Source organism: Schistocerca nitens, chromosome 4 (genome assembly GCF_023898315.1).
Source record: "Schistocerca nitens isolate TAMUIC-IGC-003100 chromosome 4, iqSchNite1.1, whole genome shotgun sequence".
Classification (NCBI taxonomy): Eukaryota; Metazoa; Arthropoda; class Insecta; order Orthoptera; family Acrididae; genus Schistocerca; species Schistocerca nitens.
The window spans coordinates 69,834,324-69,860,438 of NC_064617.1; the positions used below are offsets into that span (position 1 = coordinate 69,834,324).

At 39.7% G+C, this 26,115-nt stretch overlaps 1 protein-coding gene across 1 annotated transcript in view; it reads right to left on the bottom strand.

Moving 5' to 3' along the window:
• The window catches only part of LOC126251758 (coiled-coil and C2 domain-containing protein 2A), a 606,935-nt gene that overhangs the window by 263,335 nt on the left and 317,485 nt on the right, over positions 1-26,115 (bottom strand). The window contains exons 11-12 of the mRNA XM_049952374.1: positions 18,419-18,704; positions 2,041-2,273 (exon numbers count right to left, since the gene is read on the bottom strand). Coding sequence (XP_049808331.1) covers positions 2,041-2,273; positions 18,419-18,704 — 519 coding nt within the window. The remainder of the gene's footprint in view (positions 1-2,040; positions 2,274-18,418; positions 18,705-26,115) is intronic.

Here is a 26,115-nt window from a genome sequence, read left to right on the forward strand (position 1 = left end):
ATAATGAGTACAGTAACACAAGTAATTGGTGAAGGAAAGATGAAAGCTGTGGTGTCTGCAGATGATCTGATGATTTGGGGAATAAGGAAAAGGAAGTACAAGAGCAGTTGGACGTTTGGGAACGAACAGTACAAGAATATGGGATGAAATTTAGTATAAGTAAGAGTGAGATGATTATCACAACAAGAACAAAGGAGAGGGGAGCAACTGGAATAGCAATTGGTGGAGAATGGTTGAGAAGAGTGGAGGGTTTCAAGTACCTAGGAAGCCTGATACAGGGAGATGGAAAAAATGACAGAGAAATAAACAAGCGGGGGGAGAAAAGCAGAAGCATTTCGGAAGTGTGTCAGAAGCCTGATACGGAGTAAAGATGTACCCCAAATCAGTAAAAAGGTTATGTACTGGTCATACTATGTCCCAATCCTGACATATGCATCCGAAACCTGGGTTATGAAAGGAAGAGAGAAAAGCAAATTACAAGCTAGTGAGATGAAATTCTTGAGGAACAGTATTGGAGTGACAAAGATAGACAGGTTAAGAAATGAGAGGATCAGGGAGTTAATGAAGATGGAACCATTACAGGAGGAGATAGAGAAATCAAGGCTGAGATGGTATGGGCATGTTAAGTGAATGGAGGAGCAGAGGATAACCAGGAGGATACATAAGATGAAACTGGAAGGAAAGACACCAAGTGGAAGACTGAGAGACAGATACCTGAAAGGAGTGAAGGAATGCATCCAGAAGAAAGGAGAAGACTGGACCAAGGTGAAGGTGGAGAGATGGTGGCAAGACAGAAGACGGTGGAGAGGCTTCTGTTCTAAACAGACCCGGCCAGAGGCTGGAAACTGTCCAAGATGATGATGATGATGATGATGATGCTAATGATGATGATGAATTCTTCTCACAGATCAGGGCAATCTCTTACGTCCCTTTCAGGGAGAATATTTTTTGTTGTTCATGTTTTCTTGTTGCTTTCTTATAGAAATAAACTTCTACTGTACAATGCTACTTGGGTGCAGTCTTGTTTTCGGCATGCACCATGCATGGGATACTTTATAAACAATATTTGCAGATATATAATTAAAAATTATTTGTATTGTTACATAGTGATCATTTAAAGGTGGGGAACTGTTTACTTATTTCTGTTTAAGTATCCAGCTGTGAGCTGGATAATGCTGTCAATGATAATTTTAATCTAAATCTAAAAACAGTAATACTGCCTGACAAATGTTTATTTTTGTTGGTGGAGTCTGGAAGAGATTTGTAGCAATATGTTTTAGACATAAGTAGGATCAGTAGGGGTAATAAAATAATTTTCCCTTCAGCATTATACTGTTAATTATCAGTATTACTCTTACAACAAATAATTTGTTGACAGTTTCATTGAAGTATAAATGCATTGCATAGCCATACTGAATATTCTAAACAAACATGCACACGAAATGCATATACACACTAAATTCAATGAATTATTCCAAACTGTAGTTAAATACACAGGGAGAAAAAATGGACTGTCAAAACAGTCATCACATTTAATTATGCAAGTACTGCATATTCCAACAGCAGCCATCTTCCGTTTTGCCACATAAACTGTCCCAAAAATCATTAGAGATCACATAAGTTGTTATGTGACTGAAAAGCAAAAACAGTTCTGTTTACAATCATATTTCAGTCAGGGTATCAAAATCTTGTGCTGACTTTATAGCTCCAGTCTTGAGTTATCTTTGTCATGAGTCAGTGGGACAAGGTATACTTTCTAAAAGACTGCAATACACAGCTGTAGCATCTAATTATAAAATATTTTTGTAAAATAAAAGAATACTCCTGTTGATGAGATACAATACATATATTTCAATGTGCCAATGGAGATGTCATTTAAGTAATGTTGTTGTTTTATCTCAGTAAGAGATTTTATGGTCTACTTCACTGGGCCCAATATATGCAATACACGAGTCTTATATCATTTCTAATATTTATATCCCATTTATATTGGATTCTAATTTCATGGGCCAGCATTTTATACAATGGTACTTCCCTTACCTGGAAATTGAAGGATCTTGATCCACAGAATTATTATTGTTCAAACTGATGACAACATCTGGCTCTCCAGGAGGGCGAAAGCTCTCACGAAAACTGTTGGCAAGGTCTGAACGTACAGCTGCCTCATCTAAATCAGTGTAAAGTTCTGTTTCTGACTCATGTTCATTCTCATTCTCAGTACTTCCAGAACTATTTGTCGCTTCATCTTTCCCTTGTGACTTCTTCAATATATGCTAAACAGATGCATGGTATATTTCAGTATAGCTTATTTACCAATGATCAAAATATTGTTGCCCTTATTGACTAGTTTTGATGAAGGAAAAATTTAAAATCAAAAGAAATAACAACATTCAGCCAGAGTCTGGCTTCAGCTGTCAAAACTGTGATCATATGTATGTGAGTTGCATTTGTGTGTGTGTGTGTGTGTGTGTGTGTGTGTGTGTGTGTGTGTGTGGGTGAGTGGGTGGGTGTGCAAGTGCGTGCGTGCTGTCTATTTTTGACAAAGGGATTGTTGGCCAAAAGCTTATTTTGTGACAGTCTTTTTGTTGTACCTATCTGCGACTCAGCATCTCCGCTATATGGTGCGTAGCAACTATCCCTTTTATAATATTGTGAAATAAAAAGGTCTAATTTTTGCTGGTGTCACCTCATTACAGTTACATCAGACTGCACTTCATAAAGTTCTATTGGAAAATAAAGATAGAAAATACTTTCATTTAATAGCTGGCAGCAGGGAGAGGTTCAATGAAAAGCTAACAGAAACATAAAATGATCTCATTTTTACTGGTTACATTACACTATCAAGTGACTGCACTTCATAGAATTGTGTTATGCACCAGAGCAGAAAAGGAGAATGAACTAAATTTTTCTTAAGTACATGCCAGCATAGCCACAGGTGACAGCATGCAGATCTGATGACACAGCTACGCAGCAGGAAGAAACAATCAAACTTTAAGCTGCTCGCATACATGAGTGCATGTTGCTTCATTGGCATCAATTACCAAGTACGAGTTACACATTCAACAAAATGTCCACTGAGACAGGGACAGAGATGTATTTGTTAGATCTTGTGACATGAAGCGACAAACATTACCTCTGACAGAACAACACATTATAGGCACCTGACAGTGCAGTTAAGAGCCTATAACAAATTGTAACCCTTTTGTGGGCACATTTTATTGTAGCAACTCAGCAAAGAAAATTTTTTTGTTATCCTACATGAATTCTGTTCAACCGATGATAGATTAATTATGTGGTAAGTATACTTCCCAAGCCCCTCTAGGAACTACTTCGGTGGTAACCATGCTTCCCAACAACCATTAAAACACCACTGTGTAGTGGGACATATCCTTCCCACAGTCCTGACGGCTATATTTCATAACAAACAGGAACCACAGCTGGTGCAGTAGAATGCCGCTAGATGCCAGGAGCATACAGAAGTGGTAAACACACATTCCCTTAAACACTGTACAGAAATATGTTTGGTGGGAAGTATATCCTCGACGGCCCCCAAAAAGGTTAAGCAAAAATGGTGGAATGAGGACTGCAGGTCACATTAAGTCATAATAAACAGAGCCTCATGTCATTACCTTGAACATGCTGCTTCCCATTCCTGAGATGGTAACATTCAAGTAACCATCACTTGCCACTCATAGCACTTCATATAGTTAGCACTTCATATTGTGGCTGCCTACAACATCACTGAGGGTCTTCCACCACCAGTACATCTCACAGTGTTTATCATATTAACATCATTGTCAGTCCTGGGTCAGAGGGCCATCCAGTGCCTCTATACTTGATCATCACTTCCTGGTGCCATGGTACATCTACATCTACATCCATACTCCGCAAGCCACCTGACGGTGTGTGGCAGAGGGTACCCTGAGTACCTCTATCGGTTCTCCCTTCTATTCCAGTCTCGTATCGTTCGTGGAAAGAATGATTGTCGGTATGCTTCTGTGTGGGCTCTAATCTCTCTGATTTTATCCTCATGGTCTCTTCGCGAGATATACGTAGGAGGGAGCAATATACTGCTTTACTCTTCGGTGAAGGTATGTTCTGGAAACTTTAACAAAAGCCCGTACCGAGCTACTGAGTGTCTCTCCCGCAGAGTCTTCCACTGGAGTTTATCTATCATCTCCGTAACGCTTTTGAGATTACTAAATGATCCTGTAACGAAGCACACTGCTCTCCGTTGGATCTTCTCTATCTCTTCTATCAACCCTATCTGGTATGGATCCCACACTGCTGAGCAGTATTCAAGCAGTGAGTGAAAAAAGCGTACTGTAACCTACTTCCTTTGTTTTCGGATTGCATTTCCTTAGGATTCTTCCAATGAATCTCAGTCTGGCATCAACTTTATATGATCATTCCATTCTAAATCACTCCTAATGCGTACTCCCAGATAATTTATGGAATTAACTGCTTCCAGCTGCTGACCTGCTATTTTGTAGCTAAATGATAAGGGATCTATCTTTTTATGTATTCGCAGCACATTACACTTGTCTACATTGAGATTGAATTGCCATTCCCTGCACCATGCATCAATTCGCTGCAGATCCTCCTGCATTTCAGTACAATTTTCCATTGTTACAACCTCTCGATACACCACAGCATCATCTGCAAAAAGCCTCAGTGAACTTCCGATGTCATCCACAAGGTAATTTATGTGTATTGTGAATAGCAACGGTCCTATGACACTACCCTGTGGCACACCTGAAATCACTCTTGCTTCGGAAGACTTCTCTCCATTGAGAATGACATGCTGCATTATGTTATAACCTTTAATCACTAATAAATTGCGTCAATATACAAAAGTAGAAACAATAGAGGGTTACATGTTATTAACTCCGTATCTGTCAGTCGACTGCCATGCCGTGAGATGCGGCCGGCGCCGTTCATAGCCAGGTGGCGCTCCCGCGCTCGGCCGAGCTGCGGAGCGCCTCTATCGCCGTGTTCGCGTACTGACGTAGCGGCACTTTTAAATCTCGTGGCACTGTCACAACACCATCCCCTGACTGTTGACAGTTGTCTCCCACACCATCATTCCCTGGCACATTGCCCCACATCCCATGTTTCTTCTCCCAGCTTGCAGGTTCCTCTGCTGGGCACCAACTGTGCCTTCTGTTCGCCTACTGCAACATCGTTCAGGGCGATTCAGTTCGTACACACCCATTTCAGGGGGAAAGGACTGGTATCCCAGTCTGATGAGTTTAAAAGCCCATCAGAACACATGGTCCTAGATGGCAGACAGTATCTGGCACTCCTAATATACGCGAATGCTTCTGTCACCGCCTCAGCACTAGTCACGGGCTATGCCCCACACGCCAGCCTACTGGCGACCACGGCCACACTATAAAGCTTGCAACATGGGGGCTGGGTCTCAGTTGTGTTCTGACTGAGCTTCCATACTGTTCCTTGTACACAGCATTGTTTTGTTCCAGGTACTGCTACATCTAGGCTCTCAATTCTGTTTACACTCTGGACTTGTTGTGTTGTTTTATTGTTTGTCCATTGCCATTGTTGTCTTTTGTGGTTTTCAGCACCTCAGCATTGACATCCTCAGCCAGTCAGCCAGCATCCCCTGGCCATGTCCAATTCCAGTCACTACAGGATTGCCACAAGTATCCCCAAGTGAAATTCCCTGATATTTCACTGATTTCCAGACAGTTTTAGCATTTTTCCCTGACAAATTTTGAGATTCAAGGATAAGTAAAGACGTAAATTGACAGTTGATCTTTGCAGCTATGGTAAAAGAAACAATAGTGCCAAACGAGGAAATATCTAAACAAAAATTGCAAGCATATGGCGTTTCCTAATGTTAGCAAAAACCTTAAGTACTAACATCAACATCTTTTCTAATGAACTGGTTTCAGATGGAGAAAGCAATCTGAATAGTATCTATGTTTCATTAAGACCACTGATGTTATTTTGCTTCAGTAAAATGAAACACATTTGGTGACAAAAATATGCATTTCCTTGGTGTTGCAAGACAGATTTAAAATACTTTCACTGATTTCAGAAATAACCTCAGAAAAAAAATAAGCCTCTTGAAAGAAGTGTAAAAGGGGAGTTGTGCAAACCAACAATATAAGTGATCACCACTAAAAGGTTGGTTCTACTATGTTCATTACTGTTGGTTATTACCCACTGTGTTACATCTATTATTTTACATGTATTCTGTGATTTTTCTTTTGAGAAATATTTGAGTACATAGCATACAAACTGCCAGTGACTAACACAATTTTCTTCTTCTTATCGTTCCTACTTTCTAATACACAAAATACTTTTGACATGCCAAAATGTACTAGAATAAACAAAATATCCATAAAACACCACACCTTGCAACATACTTGCAATGAAATAGTAGCAATTTCTGAACTCCATTGTCCATGGCCTCTGGCCTGCTGAGGAGCACTGCAGTCCTGGGTTGATGGATAAACCATGAAAATCTGCTGCATTATGGTTCAAATGGCTCTGAGCACTATGGGACTTAACTTCTGAGGTCATCAGTCCCACAGAACTTAGAACTACTTAAACTTAACTAACCTAAGGACATCACACACATCCATACCTGAGGCAGGATTGGAACCTGCGACTGTAGCGGTCGTGCGGTTCCAGACTGTAGTGCCTAAAACCGCTCGGCCACCCCAGCTGGCGCTGCATTATGCCACAAACAAACAGACCCACCCTGCAGGCAGGTCGGTAAGACTAGACCTGATGGGCAGGAACTGCACATTAGTGGGAAACAAAGGGCTTCAGATTGGCAGGCTCCACAGAAATGGCCTGCAGTTTTGGCCTGTCATGGAAATCCACTAGTATAGTCAACTAATCAAGAGTCACAGTCAGCATGTTGATGAAATGGGACCACAGTGAGCATCCATGCAACAGTTAACTAGATAACTTGTGCAAATACTTTGAGAATTAATAATAATGATAGGTAGCAAATCACCATAAAGATGATCACTGAGCCACAGATAGGCACGTAGAAAAGACAATCACAGTCTCACAAATAAATTTTTGGCCATAGCCTTTGTCAGAAAACGAGAGCGCACACACATTCACACAATCACGCAGACATGACTTGTGCACACATGACCACCATCTCTGGCTGCTGCATCTACAGTCTCTGAGAATCAGATCCAAACCAACCACTCCTCACACCTCCCTGCCTCTCATCTGCAGCTGCTAGGCTAGTGGTGACAATTGGTGGCAGCACTGACTGCAAGCTGAGGGGAATGGTAGGAAGAGAAAAGCAGTATTTATCAGGAAGTAGGGAAATGGCACACGTGCTTAGCTGCACCCAACCAGTGATGATGCATGATGTCTCGGTAAACAAACCATTTCTTCTACTGAGACAAAAAAAGAGATTTTCCCAGTGTTTCTTTCAAATTTCCCAGATACTTCATTGATTTCTCTGAAATGTTTGAAATTCCCTGATATTCCCTGATTTCCAGAACCTGTGCTGTATTTTTGGCTAAGAGAAGTCTACTTGGATCAAACACAAGCCTTAATTTGAGGAAGAAATTTCTGAGAATATATGTTTGGAGCACAGCAATGTACAGTTGTGAAATGTGAACTATGGGAAAACTGGAACAGAATTGAGATGTGGTGCTAGCAAGGAATTATGAAAATTAGGTGAAATGATAAGTTAAGGAATGAGGAAGAGCTCTGCATTGGCAAGAAAGGGAATATATGGAAAACACTGACAGGAAGAAGGGATAGGATGATAGGACACCTGTTAAGATATCAGAGAATAGCTTCCATAATACTAGAGGGAGCTGTAGGGGGTAAAAAATGTGGGAAAAGACAGAGACTGTTATACATCCAGCAAATAATTGAAGACTGCTGCTCTGAGATGAAAAGATTGGCACAGGAGAGGAATTCATGGTGGACCACATCAAAGCAGTCAGAAGACTGACGACTCAAAAAAATTGTTAATAACTGTTGTCACAATAGTGGGTTAAATGCTTTCCAAAATAAATAAGTGTTGTATGTACCTGACTGATTGATTCATGGCTTTTGGGATATCATTTTAGAAAAGCATGAGTTAGTTCTCACATAACTATTTTCTGAATCCACAGTGGTTGGCATGGAGGAGGTCATTCTGTTCATGAAACATCAAAATGTTTGAGCTCACAAAATGGTCTACAGTTCTGCAGTAGATGGACATCCATGAAATAGAATGATAGTTTTGTAGATCACTATGTGTGACTATTTTCTTCCAGTCGCTGAGTGTAGTATTTTGTTCAACAAATCTACAGTATATTATGTTAAAATGGGAGCTACCTCAACTGCATATTTTGTGGAGAATCTATAGGAATTCCATTGGATCCTGGAGCACTGTTTAAGTTTAGTGATTTTAGTTGTTTCTCAGTGTCACTGACAGTAACACATCACTCATCTCTGTAGTGGTATGAGAATTAAACTGCGGCAGTACTTCTGTATCATCTTAGTAAAGCAACATTTGAAAATGGAGTTCAGCAATTCTATTTTTGCTTTGATACCCATAATTTCAGTTTCTGTGTCATCCATATGTGGCTGTACACTAAATTCGATGCTTCTGTGTTAGCAAAATTTTTTGGGATTTGTGAGAGATTTTTCAATAAGATTCTCCTTTGATAGTCATTGAATGCATGAAACATTACTCTCTTGATAGCCAAACATGTTTCATTCAGCACATCTCTAGCTACAGCCCTATGTTTTGTTTTGCACCTATTAAGCAGTGATTACAGGTTCTTTAGTTGTTTCTTTACAGAGGCTGTATACCATGCAGAGCAGCTTTCATCACAAGCCATTTTACTTGGTAGAAACTGTTCTGTGCATTGTCAATTATTCTTTCGAACTTGAGCCATAATTTACATTTGATGCTTCATGATTTGGATTTAGAATTATCTGCACTCCATTTGTTTACCTCTTCAAAACTTTCATCTTAGTTATATGGTCAATGGAATTTTTCATGTATTGTTACTACTGTTACAATACTGATTTTCTATCTAGGTAAAAAAATATGCTTAAAGGAGTTTTAATTGGCCACTTACAAACTATTACTGATACCTTTTGATGTACAATTCTCTTTAAGAGAAAACCACAAATGAGAATATCTCACAGATATGGCACTGTAAAACAATGTGCCCCACTGAACTAACATAGAAACTCACTGAGACACAGCAGTAATCCAAAGATTATTACATCTAAAAGAATTCCACCACATATCAAACAACAATTAAAAATACTTTCAAACTGACAAACTTCAAGATCAGTCAGTCTATCTTCTATACAATTCACTTGATATTTGTGAGTACTAGTTTCCGGTGACTATGTTACAGCATATTTGAACAACCTAAACTGCTGCGTACTGTAGTGTACAAGAAGGATAAAACTATTGGAAAATGTCACGTTATGTTAACCACATCAAAGCAAGGCCACATGAATGTTTGAATATGTATTGGCCAATGGTGGGACAACAAAATAACACATAGATGAAAAAGTTACAAAGAAGCAGAAGAAGGGAATGACAAAAAAATGACTAGTAGCGAGGTGAGATTATGTATACCATAAAGTAAACTGAGAAAGCAGAGTCGTGCAGGCTAAGTGATTTGATTTTAGAGAGTAGAAGGGTATCCAAATAAGTTAAATGATGAAAAAATCCTTCAGTTCACACTGTTACATATTAAATAACTTACAAACTGATTAAAGCATATTGCTATGCTCTTTTTGGATTACTGGACAATTTGTGGTGGCTGTAATAATGCAGAATGTTGATTAATGGCTGATGTGTACACAAAACACAGATGCTTCAACTGCTCACTCACCCCAAAGAGGTAAAGACACTGTAAATAACCACATCTGAAAGTGTCGAGCAGACTGTGCTTAACAAAATGTTTGAGCTTGACATTTTGTCACTTATGAATTTTCTTTTATTGTGTCATACTCTTTGTCTTTCTGCCCCAGATCATGGCATGCCACATTGTCTTGGCTGCCCACTAAGGCCCAATATGTTTGATGCCCAGGAAGAATTGTGTGTTTTCCACTTGCCATGGAAACATTGATGCTTTCCCTATTGCCATCTCCAGGATTACAACCTCAGTAGCTACAGACCCAGTGCTTAAACACATCGATCACAAGGTGAAATGCTTGGTCACAGCCTGCTGCAAGTGTTTAGATCAACAGGTGGCTCAGCAGACTGATTTCTCTCTTTGGACACCACCTTGGAACAGAATCGAAATCAACATTGCTAGACCCTTTTTAGACACTTTCTGATTGTTAGTCACCGACGCTTTTTAAATGTTTCCTTATATTGTTTATTGCTTATCTTTGCAAGTGGCTCTCGCATCTCTGTCTCCATTTTTTCTGTTGAAGGCCTCCCTTGCACAGTGGTTTTTTGGCTCACCTCTTTTATAATTTTTGCTTCCACAAAGGCATCCACCGGCTTCACAATTCACTGTGGTCGCACATCACCTCAGCCATGCTCACCAACTTTCATGCCTGAGGACTTCTGATATGCAGAAGATGTGGTTCAGCTGTTTGATGCATTCTGCACTGATCTAGCCACTTCCAGGCAACTCCTGCATTGACATGGGCACCACCTACCCTGATGCAGGTGCCTCCTGCACTGATGCAAGTGTCTCCTATCCTGCTGCAGGTGCCTTTTGCACCTTCGTGGGAGCCTCTCGGGACCCCCAGTACTGATGTGGGTGCCTCCTACCTTGCCATAGGCGCCTCCTGCACAACTGTCGATGCCTCCAGGCACCTCCTGCACCAATGCCATACTGCCATACTGACACAGGCACCTCTTGCACTGATGTGGGTGCCTGCCACTTCCTGCTGGCTCTGCCTATCCACCCACAAAACATCACAGGTACCGGCAACCGGCCGAGATAGGAGTAGCAACAGGGAAGTAACTGATTTTGTAACTTTTACGAGTTCCTAACCAGGAGTGAACTGTATAACTTCATCTGGGTGTTTTGATAGTTTAGTTTCTTGAGTTTCTGGTGGTAAATTAATCCATAATAGACTCAGTTCTCGCATTTTCATTTGCGTTAGAAAGTAAACCAATTTTGTGACATGTCACAAGTTCCTAATCAAGAACGAATTATTGAGTCTCACCTGAGTGCATGTTAATGTAATTTACTTGACACAGTTCTAGTGTTTTTTTTTTTTTTTCAAGGTCTACAGCAGAGTTCCGCAGCACTTGTCGATAGACCGTTTCTCTGGGTACTCTAGTTTTCCATGCTCTTTAGTAAGGATAGGGACTGTGATTGTTGCGTGTGGATGCAAGTTGAGTTGATGACACTTTGCTCTCAGCTCCAGGCTGTGATGGCTTCAGTTACACAGCTTCAATCTGCAGTGGATAGGCACAACTGTTGTGACCCAGCCATGGGGATCCAACGGATGTCCAGCATGTCAGAATCCTCCGATCGGTACTCACCCATGGCCAGCCCAGTTACTGCTCGCACTGAGGTTGACCCCTCACCTGTGGAAGAGTGGTAGGTCACCTCAGGGCATGTTAGCTGGAGAAAGACTTCCAAGGGGACCACAAATAAGGCCACCCTGGTTAGTCTGACAAACAGGTTCCCAGTGCTGCCTATGGCTGAGGCTTTTGCTCAGCCACATACAGTCACCCGTCCTGTTTCAGAGGGAACATCTCAGCCTGCAAGATCCAGGCAATCACAGAGGGTGGAATTATTGGTAGTTGGGAGCTCCAATGTTAGGCACATTATGGGGGCCTTTATGGACATGGCTGCCGAGGAGGGGAAGAAAGCCAATGTGCACTCTGTGTGCAAACCGAGTGGGCTCATTCCAGACATGGAATGGGTTCTTCCAGATGCCATGAGGAGCACAGGGTGCAGCCAACTGCAGGTGATGGCTGACATTGGTACCAATGATGTGTGTCACTTTGGTTCAGAAGAGATTCTCTCTGGTTTCGAGCGGATAATAGGAATGGTAAAGGTTGCCAGTCTTGCTTGCGAGATGAGAGCAGTGCTTACGATTTATAGCATAGTCAACAAGACCAATTGAGGTCCTCTGGTACAGAGCCGAGTGGAGGGTCTGAGTCAGAGGCACAGATGGTTCTGTGACAATGTAGGCTGGAGATTCCTCAACTTGCACCATAGGGTGGTTGGGTTTCAGGTTCTGCTGAACAGGTCAGGATTCCACTATGTGCAAGAGGTGGCTACATGGGTAGCAGGGGCTGTGTGGCATGGACTGGGCTCTTTTTTAGGTTAGACAGTCTCGGGAAAGATCAAAAAGGGCTCCAGTCTCAAAGGGTACAGGGCAAAGAAACGACGATAATCGTCCAAGCAACAGTCAGTACTGTAGCTGTAAATTGTCATAGCTGTGTTGGAAAAGTACCAGAGCTTCAAGCGCTGATAGAAAGCACCAAAGCTGAAATCATTATACGAACAGAAAGCTGGCTAAAGCTGGAGATTAGGAACAGAAACCTGGAGATAAGTTCAACCAAAATTTTTTCGAACAACCTAACAGTGTTGCGAAAGGATAGGCTAAACACAGTTGGTGATGGATTGTTTATTTCTGTTAGAAGTAGTTTAGCTTGTTGTGAAATTGTAGTAGATAGTTCTTGTGAGCTGCTATAGGCAGAGGTCACTCTTGGCAACTGGAATAAAATAATAATGGGATCCTTTTACTGACCTCCCAATTCGATGATACAATTGCTGAATGGTTCACGGAAAACTCGAGCTAGATTTCAAAAATTTTCTTTTGATATGTTGGCGAAAATACATGTTTACTTCTGGAGGTATACATAAAACATCATCCAAAATTGTGCTAAATGCATTTTCGGAAAATTATTTTGAGCAGTTAGTTCCTGAGCCCATGAGAATAGTAAAATGTTGTGAAAACACGCTTGACCTCTTACCGACGAATAATCCTGAGCTAACAGCGAGTGTCAAAATGGATAGAGGGATTAGTGAACACAGGTTTATCCATCCAATTAAATAATTTTAACAACTACACTGGAAGGAACACACGGAAAATGTCATGGGGAAGGCTAATCAAAGACTGTGTTTTATTGGCAGGACACTTAGAAAATGTACCAGTTCTATTAAAGAGACTGCCTACACTACACTTGACCGTCCTCTTTAGAACACTGCTCTGTGGTGTGGGATTCTTACCAGGTAGGACTGACAGAGTAGATTGTGAAAGTTCAAAGAGGAGCAGCACATTTAGTATTATCGCGAAATAGGGGAGAGAGTGTCACTGAAATGATACACGATTTGGGGTGGGCATAATTAAAACGAAGGTGTTTTTCATTGCGGCAGAATTTTCTTAGAAAATTTCAGTCACCAGTCTTCTCCTCTGAATGCACAAATATTAAGTTGATGTCGACCTACATAGGGAGAAACAACTACCATAATAAAATTAGGGAAATCAGAGCTTGCATGGAAAGATATAGGTGCGCTGAATGAGATTGGAATAATTGAGAATTATTGTGATGGTGGTTTGATAAGCCCTCTGTCAGGAACTTCAATGTGATTTGCATAGTAACATTGTAGATGTAGATGTACATCACAGCTACCCAACTTATGGCACCTAGTGACAACTGCTACATTTCCCAGGCCCTGCCTCTAGGGTTCCAGTTCCATCTGTTGGCATTTCCTGGAGGGGAGGCAGGCACAGGACTGTATTCCCTCTACTGCTGCCACATGGACAAGGAACTGTACTATGAATGAGTCACCCACCCGCATGTCACAGAAGAATGGGCATCTCATTGCTCTTTCCCCCACTCTTACTGCAGTGTGCACCACGCAGCTTGAGTAGCATACTGTAAGGCTACTCTAGGCACCAACCAGGGGGCACAGATCATGGTCTGGTGCCTCAATCACCTGCAGCAACCAGTAGCCAGTAGTCAGTAGCCAGTAGCCAGCAGTCAGTAGCCAACACTCTTTATATTCCCATGCACTGGCTCTGGCTTGCAGCCTGTGTGCGTCAAGAAGTCTGTACGTATCACTGGGCTTGTACATGTGCTTAAACTGAATTATCATGCTGTCATACCATAACATAATAAATAGTTATTGGTTTCTTATGACTGTGTCTTTTATTGTGTTTGGAGACACAACAGATGTTCACTTCAATCATAGACTGCATCACACAAGACTTGCTGTGGAACATACTTAGGCCATGCTCTACAATCTGGTCATCATGATGGCAAATCAAAACACTTCCGTTCTATGGTAACACATATGCTGCTTTGGGTAATCAGCATTTATCTACTTCATCTTGTGATGAATAACAGTATGTAGTACACTCATACCAGCTCACACTACAGACAAAAAAAAACTGAACACTAGTTGTACTGACATGGACATAACCTGTGAACAGCACCTTTGATTGTTGCCAAAACTGCATACAACCTGAAAAGTGTTATCAGATGTCCATGTGGACAACCTAAGAAAGATCATAAGATATCATTAATACATATTTTCAGTTTTTATGACTCTGCTAATTCTATGATCCAAGATGAAAAGGAAGTAAGATTAAGGTTTAATGTTCCATTAACAATGAGGTCATTCAAAATGGAATGCAAGCTCATATAGGGCAAGGTTGGCGAAGGAAATCAGTCATCATCTTTTTCTCAAAGGAACCATTCCATTTTTACTTCAATCAATTTATGGAAAACCTATATCTAAATGTCTCTCAGGGATTTAAACTTCACTCTTGCTTTAACCACTGAGTGACTTCTGTCATCCAAAGATCTAAGGAAGCAGATGGTGGTAAAGCAGGGAAGTGTTGAAATAATGGTTATGATTATCATAATAATGACAAAATAAATCATGCATTTGTAGGCTCAAAACCACTGTGACATAAAAAATAAAATAAAAAATATTGGTATTTTACAATAATTCAGAATAATTCACTTGATGCCTTCCAGAAAGACAGTTTCCATTCCTTCCAAATTAACTAAGTAAGCAGAGACCAAATGTGGCTTAGAGTCAAAGAATTAGTACTGATGGCAGTTGAGAGATTCTTACCACTTAAATTTATAAGGGACAGAACAGAGCCCACATTCTACATGAAACAGGTCAGGACACCTTTGCAAAAGCAACAAACAAAACCACCCCAGATTTAAAAGATTGTAAAATCTCCAAGAACTGTGATGTTTGCAGAAGCTCCAAACTTAGTGCAGTCTTTAGTGTGAGATGCTGTTAACAATATCCACAATGAAACTCTGTCTCGAAATCTGGCAGAAAATCAAAAGAGATTCTGGTTGTATGTGAAGCACACTACCTGCAAGACACAATCAATACCTTAACTTTGCGATAGCAATAAAGCCTTTTTGATAGTCAACGAAGTGGGGTTACTAAACACAGTTTTCCAAACTCCCTACACCAAAAAAAAAAAGTAAATATTCTACAATTCGTATCAAGAACAGCTGCCAACACAAATAACTTTGAAGATACCTTTGGTATAGCGAAGCAGCTAAAGTCACTTAACAAAGGCAAGTCTTCTGATCCATACAGCATAGCACTTGGGTTCCTTTCAGAATATGCTGTTGTAACAGCTCCATATTTTAAAATCATACACAATCACTTGCTTAATGGAGGATTTATACCTACGTGTTGGAAAACTGCACAGGTCACATCAACAGAAAAGAAAAGAAACAGAAGTAATCCAACAAATCACAGACCTGTACCACTGACATACATTTGAATTAAGACTGTGGAATACATACTATGTTTGAATATTATGAAATGCTGTGAAGAAAACACTCGACTGCACACAGTCAGCATGGACTCAGAAAATATCATCCTTGTGAAACACAACTGGCTCATTATTCACATGAAGTAATGAGTTCTATTTATACATGAAGTAATGAGTTCTATTAACAGATATCTCACATTGACTCCATACTGCTAGATTTCCAGAAGACTTTTGACACTGTTCCTCACAAGTGACTTCTAATCAAATTATGTGCCTATGTAGTACAGTCACAGTTAAGTGACTGAATTCATCATTTCCAGTTTGGAAGTTCACAGTTTGTAGTAACTGGTGGAAAGTCATAGAGTAAAACAGAAATGATATCTGGTGTTCCCCAAGGAAGTGTTACAGGCCCTATGCTCTTCCTAATCTATACAAATAATTTATGAGACAACATGAGCAGCCCTCTTGGATGTTTTTGTAGGTGATGCTGTCATATACCATCTAGTTAAAGTCATCAGAAGATCAAAACCAAATGCAAAATGATTTAGACAAGATATCTGTATGGTATAAACAGTAACAATGGGCCCTAAAAATTAAAAGTGTGAGGTCCTCCAAATGGGTACTAATTTTCAGTTACATGACGAATCACAAGAACTTAAATCATATCAATTCAAGTACATACTTATATAATAGAAAGAAACATTCCACATGGGAAAAATATATTAAAAAAAGATGCTGTGACTTACCAAACGGGAAAGTGCTGGTAGATAGACACAATAAAACACACAAACACACACACAAATATCAAGCTTTCGCAACCCACGGTTGCTTCATCAGGAAAAGGGAAGGAGAGGGAAAGATGAAAGGATGTGGGTTTTAAGGGAGAAGGTAAGGAGTCATTCCAATCCCGGGAGCAGAAAGACTTCCCTTAGGGGGAAAAAGGGACAAGTATACACTCGCACACACACACATATCCATGCGCACATATACAGACACAAGCAGACATATGTAAAGGCAAGTAAATATTTAGGTATTGCAATGATGAACACCTTAGATTGGAACCACCGCACAGAAAATGATGTCCAGGAATTGAACCAAAGACTCTAATTTATTGGCAGGTACTACAGAAACTGCCTACACTATGTCTGTCTGCCCTCTTCTGGAGTACTACTGTGCATTATGAGATCCTTGCTGGACAGAATTGTCGGAAGACATCAAAAAAGTTCAAAGCAGGGCAGTTCATTTTGTACTATCACAAAAAAGGGGAGAAAGTGTCATGGATATGATACATAAGTTGAGGTGGCAGTCATTAAATAAAACCCTTTTTTGTTGCTGCGAGATCTTTTCATGAAATTTCAATCACCAACTTTCATTACCAAACGTGAAAACATTTTGTTAACTCCCACTGACATAGGGAGAAATGATCATTGTATGCACAGGAAGATCTAGACATTCATTTTGCCCATGTCATAGTCAAGAGTGGAATGGCAGAGAAATGATGTGGAAGTGGTTTGATGAATTCTCTGCCAAGTATTTAAGAGTGAATTGAAGAGTAGTAATGTAAATGTAGATAGCCTGATGATACACCACACTTATTGCTCCACTGTAATAATTCAAGAGAAAGATGATTGCTCTACAGGCCTTGAAATTTTTTACTTCTTCTCACAATTTCAGCCTAAAATCTGAGTATCTCATAAATTTACCCAGACCACTGCTTTAAAGATAATTTTACCTCTTACTTCCATACATTTTAAACTCCTTCACACCCGATTGCGTATAGCTGAATAATAACTGTTTGCACGGAGATCACACCTTCGGTTAAACTGCATTAAACAATAGCCGCTTCTGCTCCAGTAATGAAATGAGCAGTTACTGAATACAGTAAGACATTATAGCACACCATTAATGGAAGGCATATCACATATGGAGCAGGAGACACTTTTGACATATCACAATGATTAAAATTGAGCAAGACTTTCAATAAAGCTTAGTGGAAAAGATCCAAGTTGATATCCATTTCAAGAGGATAAGCCTACTGGCTCAAATCTGCACAGATGACTTGAAAGAATGCTCATTCGGCTATGAGTACATGTGGCAACAATGAAGACCAACCTTGGAACATGGGGTCTGAAGGCTGAAGATGACATCCGCTGTTATTGTGATCAGGTCTTCTCCATCCCAATACATCTTTCAAAATATATAGGGAGAAAGGAAGATTAAGAATTTAATGTTCTATTCATGATGGATCACTAGAGATGGACCTCAAGCTTGGATTGCGAAGGACTGGGAAAAAAAACTGGCCATGTTCTTTTCAAAGCAAATATCCCAGAATTTGCCATAAGCAATTTATGGAAACCACAGAAAACCTAAATATGTGTGTCAGATGGGGAGTCGAATTACTGTCCTCCTAAGTACAATTGCTGTGTCTTTATCACTTCATCAACTCACTAGGTGAACATTTGGTGATGCAGCTCAGTACTGAGCCACTGGAAAAAGTTCATGGTTTGTGGACATGCAAAATTTAAAAAAAGTTCTGATTAATTGTCATCATGAATGAGTTTTAATCAAAATACACTAACCACAAAAACTGATTTAAATGTGTCCATTTCTTTTTGAAATTAAATAATACGGACTTTATCTATTCCACACATTCATTTTAAAAATTATAATTTTCCTAAATTTCGAACAGAAGAAGAAACACTGAATGCAATATTCTTACCATTTTCTGCTGGGTGTCGCCACTCTGACCCTGGCTTTTCAGTTTTTCAGATAACAGCTCCTTAGTCCAGATGTGCAGCCTATGCTCCCACTCCCTCTGTTCCTTCTCTCTGTCACCAGGTGGCTGGCACATGACTCGCAGCTGTAGCGGTGTGCAGCTGTAACCTTGTAATTGACGCAAGGTGCGTAAGTCCTTCCAAAGTGACAAAATTCGAGCTAGCAGGTGACGGCTTGCACGACCCTCCTCAAGTAGTTTTAATTGTGTTTGTAGGATCTCTTCTTTGTATCTAGAGGAAAAGAGATGACAATCAGTATATTATTTTCTTTCCTGTGTATTTATTAACACAACTTTAATGCCAAGTTACTTGTTTAAAACAAGATTAATAGAACTAATTTCAAAGTCTGATGTTGTCTGTAAAAACCCTTCAAGATGTTTATGAGACACAATATATACAATTTCAAAAATGTTTTACTTTTTATGTTCACCTTTGAGAACTTATTTGCAATTTTATCTGCAAAATAATGTATTTTTTAGTTTTAAGTTTATTTATACATCTTATTTGTGTTTACACTACATTCTGCAAATCACAGAGAATTACTTACTGGGTAAACTTTTCAATATAGTTATTAAATATTCTTCTCATTCCTTCCATATACAGAAATTGAGAAATCATAGACTACATTTTTCTGGCTATGTTTTGATTAATTTAATCATATAACATAATACTTGTTTGAATTATTTGCAGCCTGTAGCTGCAAGCAGTATAAAATCCTTTAAACAATTTGTCATACCTGCAGACCCAAGCTCAATGAAGATCATCAGCATAATATTTCACTAACATTTTCAACTGACATGAACTGATTATTCAGCAATCACAATGCTTGACTCATTACCTTACTATCATTTTGTGTTTAATGCAATACTAACAGAAGACATAGATACTCTAGATCATCAGCATTTTTTAGTTGGTACCCAGAGAGCACTAAGTAAAATTTGGGAATTTTGGAAGGAAACAGAAGGGAAAGATAGATGACAGAGCAGTGCTGACAGGCAGTGGAGAATAACTGACAGAAATGTGGATCAGGACGAATTAACAACTGAACCAAAATACATCCTAAAACTAAAAGTTTACTACTGGATAAAAACTGGAATGCCCTCATGGCCTATCTAGAACTAAGTACCTACTGCTAATGCACTAAGTTTTACTTACTTGTGGAATAAAATAATGTATGATGAAATGAAAAAAGGGATGCTGTATTCAGCATTAATGGAGTAAAATGCAACATTAAAAACATGACTGGTCTATTTGTCTAAAACAAAATCAGAACAACAGATGAATGCCTCTAATGAGGACCGGTGTTGTGGTAGATGCTTCAAGGCAGTTACACCTGGGACACAGGTATATCAGAACATAGCAAGAATGGCTTTGGAGGGGTACTCGTCATTTGAGAGCATGATGAAATGTAAGTTTAAGGTCTGACACAGGATACTGTTCAGTTGTTCCCACCCTGGGTGATACTGTAAAAAATGTGGGTGCCCTTTATGACTGATTACTCAGTGGAGTATCAGTAGCAAGGAGAGATATTGTATGGGATTTATGTTTGTGTACCAGATTTAGAAGCAAAGTATTTTTCTGTGAAGACAATGGCAACACCTTCAGCATGTTCCGACAGGAACAGCTTGCTGTTCAAGATGTGATGTCTGCATGTAACAAAACTGTAGTGGCTGGCTATTTTAGTATTTAAAGTACTGAAGATATGATAGTGGATGTATTATTGGTGACTGGTTGATGTAATAGGGAAAGAGGATCCATAAAGCCATCAGGCAAGTATATGTCAATATCCTGGAAGTTAGTTCACTGATGAAAAGAGAGCTAAGTAAAATGGATTGGAGGGTACATGCAGAGTTTTTTGAAGAGTAAGTATAGGATCTCTTGATCCTAATTCAAAAGTAAACAGATGTTGCCAATGAATCTGATTTAGCTGAGTGGTTTTGTATTTTGGATGCTGTAATTTACCATTTAGTAAAATCATCAGACAATGAATTCCAATTACAATATGGTCTAGAGAGAATTTCTGTATGGTGTGAAAAGTGGCAATTTGGCACTAAACAAAGAAAAGTGCGAGGCCATCCACATGGGTACTAAACGAAATCTGATAAATTTTGGGTATATGATAAATCGCACAAATCTAAGGGCTGTCAATTCGACTAAATACCTAGGAATTACAATTACGAGCAACTTAAATTGGAAAGACCACATACAGGGTGTATATGTGGACAAGGAAAAAAAATTCCTGGATTTCCCGGTTAAAAATACACTTTCTCCCGGATGAAAACACATGTTTTCCGTGTTATTAAGTGACAGTATATTTTTTCTCGTAACTGTAAAACTTATCAATCCTTTGAATGGTTATGTTTTTATACATGGGCGTAGAATTTCCCAGCACTTTAGAAAACAAAACTCAGGGAAAAAACTTCTTTTGGAAAGATTTTTGATGTGCAGAAACATGTATGCGGCATATTTTCGTATTATGAAAGTATAAATTCTAATGCCACCAAACACCGAATGTTACTTTCCGAACCATTGTAATTGAGATTGCGATGCGCTTTTGTAAGCCAGTCATAGTTCAAGTCACTTGATCCTGCCAGGTGACGATAGTGGATATTCAGACCACAGGACATGTGATGTAGTCAGCTAATAGCAACATCACTGTCAAGTAGCGCGGATACACAAACAGGAAAAGTTAATGTTTTAAATTAATATACATAGTTTTCCTATAAGAAAAGCACAGCTTTCACATATAATATTCGTCTCTAAAGTTAATAAGCTGCAGGAGAAGCTAAGATTTCACATATAATGTTCATGTTTTTTGCGCGTGTTACACTTTAAGATATATCACACAAATGTGCCAGCAACATTTTTAGCCGAGTCCAGTGACTTGTCCTCAAAGTTTTCCACAAATAAATTAGCTACCACAGAGGAGAGAGCTTCACGTAGCAATACATCAATTTTCTCGTAATAACGATGTGAATGTCTGATCTTCTGGGCTCGAAATACTTCTAAATGGCTTGTCTTCAAACGCTCTGTGATTTAAGAAATTCATCATACATTCTCGCACATAGTTCAACTTGCGTAAAAGGAAATTTACTTTGAAAGTAACGCTTTTCAAACTACCATTCGCAATATTTTCCCGCGACCTGTTAGAAACAGGTTCGTTTCAGAAGTCGCCAGAGAGTGCCAGATAACAGGCACTACCGCACTTTGGCAGCTGCTATGATGCAGGAAGCCCATATGTTTGTATGTGTAAAACATTAAAAGATCTTACATTATGTCATAAAAGAAAAAAGACACCAGAGGATACTCCAAGAGCATCGGAATTTCGTGAAGCATACTAAAATCGCACATTTAAAGTGCATACTTAAAGAGTACATTCGTATGTCCAGATTCCCAATCAAGTAGGCCTTGACCTGATATTAAGCTTTTCAGTGTGGGTTTTGGGATGTAAATTTTCTTGGAGTACCAGTACTGTATTAACTCATTTTTGATTCTTTAGTATGGCATAATGCCATACGTGCTAGAAGATGAAAATGTACACTTGAAATGAAGCGACCAGTTGAAATTAGCCAATAGTGTGGAACTAAACACTTTGTTTGAAACACACTGACTGCCTCAGCATTAAAGATTAATAAAAACCAAATTTCTTTAGCTAACTGACAAAAATAACTTCATTGTTCTACAAGGTGATCAATGCATGGCTGTCAAAAAAGTGGGAATAAAATAAAATCTGAAACTAATAATGTACATTAGCCTTCCGTAATTATGTGAATGTATTTTAATTCACTTGATAGCTCCTGGCCACAGAAATTCATTTTGTTTTATTTTGACGCGAGAGCAGTAAATGAAGAGGAAACAGCAAAATCACTAAATGTAAACACGGGTCACGAAGAGACTACACACTTCCACACTGCAACTCAGACCGCTCTTTGCATCAGCCTTGGATCTGCAATATTTCTGAACAGGTGCAATACTAACTTGTAAGATAGTGGTGCCACCGCCTCTACCCCCCTCCCTCGAGCATTTGAGATACGACATCAAAAATTAAACAAAAATCAAATTTTCAAAATTATGTTCACTTTGTAGCGCACATCTTTCTGAAGAGTCTGATACATAAAACATATATGGTCGAGGAAATGTAACACATGTTATTTGGTCTTAAGTGTGCCGGAGGGAGTGCCACCCCTCTTCACACAGCATTCTTCTATCGCACATCACTGTATATTGCTCCGTGGATGTGAAACCTGTATATTTTGTACTGAATGCTATCGAACTATATTCAGGACAGTGGAAATTAAAATGTCCTGTGGTGCCTCTCCTGCTAAACCTCGCAATAATACTGGATGTGATTACTGGTAATCGGGAAATCAAGAACTCTTCAGAAAATTTGCACTCTTTATTGCCTGTTAGCTAATAACTTTCTGTTTTGGGTGACATAAGATTAAATATAGAATACATAAAACCAGTAAAGACAAGAGACAAGCAATACAGTACACATTTCTTCAATCCTTAGCTCCTAGCATTGTTTTCTCTCTAATCCTGCTACAGCTTTACATGGCATGTTTTCCTTTCTATGACAGAATCTATTACCTCATCAAAGATCGCCAAACATTTTGCTATATGAAAAATAGAAATATCATTGTCTAATACTGCGTAAGCTGTTAATACAAATAGTACCCAAGACTGGTGTGGTTTCTCGATCTGATTATGTCTATTTTGTCACTGTCTGCTAGATAAAACAAAATAGGCCTTTCAAACACTGCCGAAATTGTAACACACACCAAATAAACAAGACTGTTTTGGCACAAATGGTCATTTTTATAACACAACAATATAATTCATGAAGACCAACATAAAATGCATATTAGGCCTACTACAAGCAAAAAGTCTTGTGTTAGAAAATAGTTTCACATTTCATTCATACGAGCACGAGATTGAAAAGTAGTAGCAGGACGAGATTTATATATAAATTTGGAATTGTCATATTCTTCCCTAATTTGTGTGATGTCCCCATTTCTTCTCCTTCCTCGTTCTAACAAACAATCTTGTCATGACAACCAGCAAATAAGTTTTTTCGAAGGCAGGAATAGTTCCCGAAATAAACTTCACTAACCCTGAGAGAATCACAGGGTTAATTATCCTTGATTATTCTTTGGTTAGGCGTTGTTATGTTTGTACAAACCATTTTCCGTGCTACTTCCAGAATAGAACTCAAGCGGCTGCGAGATGGGGACTGTACAACTGGCCCTTACTAGTGCAGCGATCTGGCCAAAAATTTTCTGACAAAATTTCATTTTGCTGGATACACCGAGAAGACAATACGTAATCTTTCTTCCCTGTTATTCCTGTCAGTCATTTATTTCCACTCTGGTTGTCTGACTCAATGGATTTCCCTAGTAATTATAATTACACTGATCATTCGCAAACCAAAACAACAACATAATCAGACAGCGATTGGTGTTCACTCGTTCAGCTTTACTCCGCTCAGCTTGTATAGCCCAGTCCCCTTTTGCCTGCAGTAAAGTTTATTTCTAGATGCGACGAGGATTCCCCTGACAGAGACATCACGCACTCTGAGCACGCATTCAAAAATCAACTTATGATTTTTTTTCCCACAATGGGACCAAACTACTTAATCTAACTTAAACTAACTTCCACTAAGGACAACACATAGACGCTTGCCCAAGAGAGGATTCTAACCTCTGACGGGGGGAGCCGTGCAAAAACCTCTGACGGGGGGAGCCGTGCAAACCGTGACAAGACGTCCTAGACAGCATGGCTAGCGCGAGCGGCTTATGACTCAATTAGAAATCAACTTACAGAGTGTTCAAAAACAAACAGGGATGCGCATCAAAATCATATGAGTAATCGACAGACCAACGTAAGCTGGATAATAGGCGCTTTGTGAACAATGTTTTTTCTCATCAAGAATATGAATTCCACCCCCCCCCCACCCCCACCCCCCCATAGATCCGGGCCCACTGCGGATGCGTGAATCTGGCAGCTTGGGTGCAGCAGTAAAATTTTTCCTGATTGCACCTAGCTGCTTGCTGTGACTGCTTACACCACCAACAGCCACATTTCTGTAGCCAGGTACTACTCATACGCCACTCAACTGCGCATGAGCCCGCTCGTAACTGCTAAACCAAATTTAATGTAAACGGTTGTGAAGTCACGCTCATCGGAGGCCATTTGTTGTTATGAAGCATTGCATAGTCTTAATAAAGCCTTTGAAACATTTTGCTGTTGGCAAACGTCTGTATGAGCACTGTGTTTTGTTGTTGTATATACCACACTTCCATTGCAATTTATGTTTTTATTTATTTATTTATTTATTTTTTCTTGTTCGCATTTTATTTTTGCAGTATTATGTGCAGTAGCAGGTTACAGTAATATCCTTTGTTAGAGAATCAATTCTTACCAGTCAAAATTACAAAAATTTAACTGAAAACTAAAACAACGAAAAATTCCTGGAATTCTAAAAAATCCCCGGGTTATTCCCGGTTTTCTCCCAGATGAAAAAATTACTGGGTTTTTCTTGGATCTCCCGGTTGTCCCGGATCGTATACACCCTGACATAGATAATATTGTGGAAAAGGCAAAACAAAGACTGCGCTTTGTTGGCAGAATACACAGAAGATGTGACAAAACCACTAAAGAGACAGCCTAAATTACACTTGTCCGTCCTCTGCTGGAATATTGCTGCGCGGTGTGGCATCCTTACCAGGTAGGATTGACAGAGGACATTGAAAAAGTGCAACAAAGGGTAGCCCGTTTCGTGTTATCGCGCAATAGGGGTGAGAGTGTCACTGATATGATACGAGAGTTGGGGTGGCAGTCACTGAAACAAAGGCAGTTTTCTTTGTGGCGAGATCTATTTACAAAATTTCAATCACCAACTTTCTCTTCCAAATGCAAAAATATTTTGTTGACACCCACCTACATAAGGAGAAATGATCATGGTAATAAAATAAGAGAAATCAGAGCTCGAACAGAAAGATTTAGGTGTTCCTTTTTCCCGTGTGCCATTCGAGAGTGGAATGGTACAGAAGTAGTATGAAAATGGTTCGATGAACCCTCTGCAAGGCACTTAAGTGTGAACTGCAGAGTAACCATGTAGATGTAAATGTAGATATGGAGGCATTGAGTCAAGAAAGGCACAAGAAAAGGAATACTAGAAATATATCAACTTTCTGACAACATCCTTCTTCAGAAAAAGAATTCTCACATATTCCCACAACGACTCACACACACATGGCAACTGCTTCTGTGCATTGAGGCCTGACTGCCACTCTGCCTGAGTAACAATCCAGCTGCTCTAGATAGTGGGAGGTACGGAAGAGGTACGAGGTGAGGAGGGGTAGAGGTATTAGGGTAGGGGTTGCGAAGATGCTAGTGCTGCCTGTGGAAGTACGCAGGGATGTGCTGAGGACAGGTTAGGACTGCTAAGTGCAGCATCAGGAGGCGGAGGGGTGTAGAGGAGAGATGAGAGAACTAGAGAAGAGGAAAGAACTTGTAGGTGCGTTGCACAATGAAGCCATTTGTGAGTGGAGTGGAGGGTGTCTGTCTGCTAGTCAACTCGCTATCTAAGTGGTGAGTAGCAGTCTATCCTTTCCATATTGTTGTTATTCCATCTTGGGCT